This window comes from Triticum dicoccoides, chromosome 5B (genome assembly GCF_002162155.2).
Source record: "Triticum dicoccoides isolate Atlit2015 ecotype Zavitan chromosome 5B, WEW_v2.0, whole genome shotgun sequence".
Lineage (NCBI taxonomy): Eukaryota > Viridiplantae > Streptophyta > Magnoliopsida > Poales > Poaceae > Triticum > Triticum dicoccoides.
The window spans coordinates 91919164-91923208 of NC_041389.1; the positions used below are offsets into that span (position 1 = coordinate 91919164).

General features: G+C 41.5%; 1 protein-coding gene across 1 annotated transcript; it reads right to left on the minus strand.

Moving 5' to 3' along the window:
* Nucleotides 1–224: 224 nt before the first annotated feature.
* On the minus strand, nucleotides 225–1700 carry LOC119309155 (actin-related protein 2/3 complex subunit 3-like). The gene is made up of 4 exons (XM_037585208.1): nucleotides 1625–1700; nucleotides 967–1104; nucleotides 618–887; nucleotides 225–367 (listed from the first exon to the last, which is right to left on the minus strand). Exons 1-4 carry the CDS (start codon nucleotides 1698–1700, stop codon nucleotides 225–227), a joined length of 627 nt encoding a protein of 208 aa, XP_037441105.1.
* Nucleotides 1701–4045: the final 2345 nt, after the last annotated feature.

Genomic DNA, 4045 nt, shown 5'->3' on the forward strand with positions numbered 1-4045 from the left:
CCCGACGCCGCCTCGACCCCGCCCCGACGCCGCTGCCCCGCCACCTCGACGCGACCCCGCCGCCCGGACGCTGCCCCGTCCACACCACCGTCGCCGGAGCACCACCACCACCACCCGTCGCCGGAGCATCCTTATCCTCTCCGACCGCCTCCTCCACCCCGGCCCGCTCCTCCAAGGTAAGCTATCGCCCCGACCCCTTAAGTTGTTGCTGATGTGCTTACGCTCTAAAGGATGACAACGTTCATGAACTTCCTCTTCGCAAAAGCCAGCCACCATTTGTTGGGAGTGCCATTAGATCTGTATGCGCAGTTGAGCAGCCTCCCGCTCGTTTCCTCCCTTATCTGCTTCAGATAGTTCCTCAACAGTTCTCCATTAGAGAAGTTAAGGGGAGTTAGAATATTCTGCTGTTAGATTTGATCGGTTTCTACCAATTTATAGCTGAACTAGCCTAAGGCTTAAGTAAAATGCTAATGTTTGATTCTCTCTGAAGAAGTAAATTACGTGAAATACCAAGCAAACAACTTATTACTTCTGCAGACAAGAGTTAGCTTAGTTACTTTCACTAAAAGCATATGCACGTGCAAATATGCAATTGAAGTTGATGGAGCTATATATACCTGCTTCCTCCCCAGATTGGGGGAGAGTGAAAAGTCCAGGGAAAGGAAACCCTGGTTCCCCAGGCACAGGAACTTTTTCCAACCCCAGGTTAATGATTGCCTTAGTTCCGACAGCCAGCGTCCGGCAGGTTTCTAGTCTTTTCAAGGCAATATTGATGTAAGATGTCAGATAGATCAGCAATTTGTCTGCTGGGCTTTTGACATGGAAGTTTTTGAAGAAAACATTTGCACGGAAGAAAGTTATTGCTTCATCAACTATATCCGCCTTATCTGTAATAGCATCAACATTTTAATAAGCAGTTCAGCGTGGTCATGCAGGATTGAAATGTGTCTGATGTTGTGACAGTACCTGAATCTGAGGCTGGGGCTGGGCCCTTTATATGGGTTTTGAGTGGAAGCAAAGGACACCCACAGGCTTTTGTGATCCCGTCATCATCAATGAAACTAGAGTGATAAACCTGTCCATGATGGAGAAATGCATATGGTGCTCAGATATCGCATAGATAACGTTAACCGTGACCAAACTAGAACTAACAAAACTAGCATGGGATACTAAAGCAAGCGATTAGCACATTTGATGGTAATTTGCTTCCATTGGTATTACCTTCGTCAAACGCATAAACCCATGAAAAGTGTTTCTAACGGAGTAACTCTAATTGAAGTACTTTGACCCACAACATTGAGGTCACCTTATTACCTTTCTCCTGTTTAAACTACCTTGACTGGTATTAGCAAAAGGCATCATACAACTATATGGCTTTAAGTTTAACTTGCAAATGAAAGTGTCATATAGCTTCATCAGAGGATGGACGAACAAAAACAACTGTAGCTGGTGTGGCAGAATGTGCTGATGAACGTTGCAGCTTTTTAAAAACTGTAGTATTCATTGCACATGCATTGCAATATTGATGTTTTGAAACACTACAGTGTTTTGAAATATCGATGTTTTGAAATACTACAGTAATTGGGTATGCTTATATGATTTCTGGCACATTTCCTGTACCTACAATACAAATTTGTGAGCATAGCTTCTGTTGTCAATGCAAAAAATTGTTCCTTGTAATGTACATACTCATACTGCATCTTTTGGATTGTTCATTTCTGTTTATCTTGTGCCGATGCTACTTAGTATGTACTCACATCTTCATGCTGGAAGGATAATACTGTAGGTAGACTATTTACTATTTTTTCATTTTTGAATATGGCTAACTTTGCTTCCCCCAATCTGCATATCCTCTGTTCTGAGCATAATTTTTTTACCATATCCTTTTCACACCTGGCATCTGCCATTGTAACTTCATACTGATGTAACATGTGAATCTGTTGGTCCTGCTTATTGTCTTTAAAGAAGTCAATGTACCTACCTATTTTTGTGCTATGTTATTATATTTGATCAGTATCAGTTGTGTCTCTCTTAAGAGACTCCTACCTTTTCTGACTCGAGTTGTTAACAACATTTCCATACTTCTGCTAGCTACAACATTTTTTATTTGAATTTGGTACTCCATGAGTTTTTACTACTGCTAACATAGAGTATTTGCTACTAGTAAAACAAGGATTTTGTATAGTTTTTACTACTGCTAACACACAGAGTATTTGCTACTAGTAAAACAGGGATTTTGTATGCACTGCTACCTGATGAGTGCTTTCTTTGTACTATTTCACCTTGGCATGCATATGTTTATTTCACCTTAGACGGAAATGAGTGTTATCAAGGAAATGGTTTTAGGTAAACCAGCACATCTCATCAGTCTTTCTTACTCAATGTTATCATCTTCTTGGTTTTAGGTGATGGACTCATTTCTGGTGGTTGTTCTGCTTTAGTTTTCCTGATGTTGTTTCACGTTGGGTTCTGATTCGCTTTTCTGCTATTGTTTCTGTGGTGATGCAGACTTGTGGTGAAGAAGAGCAAGGCCAAGAAAGACTCCAACAAGCCCAAGCGTCGTCTTACTCCTCATGTGAGCCCCATATTTGATTTGTTGTTGTGGTTCGATTCACTCAAAAGGGAGTGATAATTTTTCCTATGTTCATAGTGTGAGATTGATCCAGATTGAATGTTATGCATATCTTAAACATAGGAGTGTTAGACATAAAGCATGTCCAGCAGAACCTTTAGTGCATCTTTGCTCTTGTTCATTTAGTTTCAGTAAACAAATATTGCGAAGCATGACATGGCCTTTGTGAGCTCCTTTGTATAAAATGAAATGCAAGGTTGCTGATAATGTAACCCAGATCACACAGATCAATTTTTTTTCAATTTATGCAACTGTAAGAGTACCAACCAGATTACACAAATCATTTTTTCTTCAGAAGTGTGTCATAATTTCCCTGTCCTAATTGTTGTTTTGATTCAGAAATGATGATTTGCTACAACCAGTGCATGCATGCCTTTTTTCTTCTTCATTTTTAGTAAAGTGCTCTGTTCTGGGTCATGGACTTTGTGCCATGGACCAGTGCATGCATGCTGCTGCTGCTGCTGCTGTACTACTTGTCAAGTGATGCTGCTGCTGCTATCTGCGAGCTGCTGCTAGTTGTGATTTTGTCAAGTGATGCTGCTGCTACTTGTGATCTTCTAAAATGACCCCTTTCTCCTGAAACGTTGATTAATTTCCGTTTCGGTTGAGAAATGGGGCACTCCAAGGTCAAGAAAATTAGCAAAGGTCATGCCCAATTTTCTTGACCTAGAAGGTGCCCGATTCTCAACCGAAATAAAAATTAATTTGCTTTAGTGGTTGGATTAGTTTAGTATTTTTTTCACACACTCAGACACCCTTGCTTGCCATGTGTGTGAGAGAGATAGTGAGAGGAGACAAGAAGAAGGGGGTTAGGAAGATGTTGCCTGCTCATCAAAGCTAACCATCTCCCCCTTTTCACCCCTTTTCCTTTGTCTTTTGTGGGTTGCAAGGAAGCTACTGTCTTAGCTAGCTTAGCTTGTGCACAAATCCCAGTGTTACAATCTAGAAAATTAGCCTGCAAAGATGAGGTCCCATGCTGGCTGTACCACTGCATCATGCAACAGTGCCTTCAAGATCCAAGGCAATATCACAAACATCATAGGCAATTTGACCAAACTCACAACCTTGTATCTTTGCAGCAACCAACTTTCTAGACACACCCCTCAAGAACTAGGTTACCTTGAGAACGTGGACTTGGACCTTAGCAACAACACACTAACAGGTTCTATCCCAAAACACCTAGGCAATATCACAAACATCTCTCAATTGTTCCTTGACAATAACCAACTTTTTGGCGACATTCCTCGAGAATTAGGTTATTTGGTCAACTTAGAGATCTTGTTCCTTGACAATAACCAACTTTTTGACCAAACTTTGTTTCTATTTAGAGAGAAACATGGCCCACAACAATGAGGCCGGGGGTTCGGGCGGCAAGGCATTCTGGGAGCTGTCCCAGGAGATGGAGGAACAACC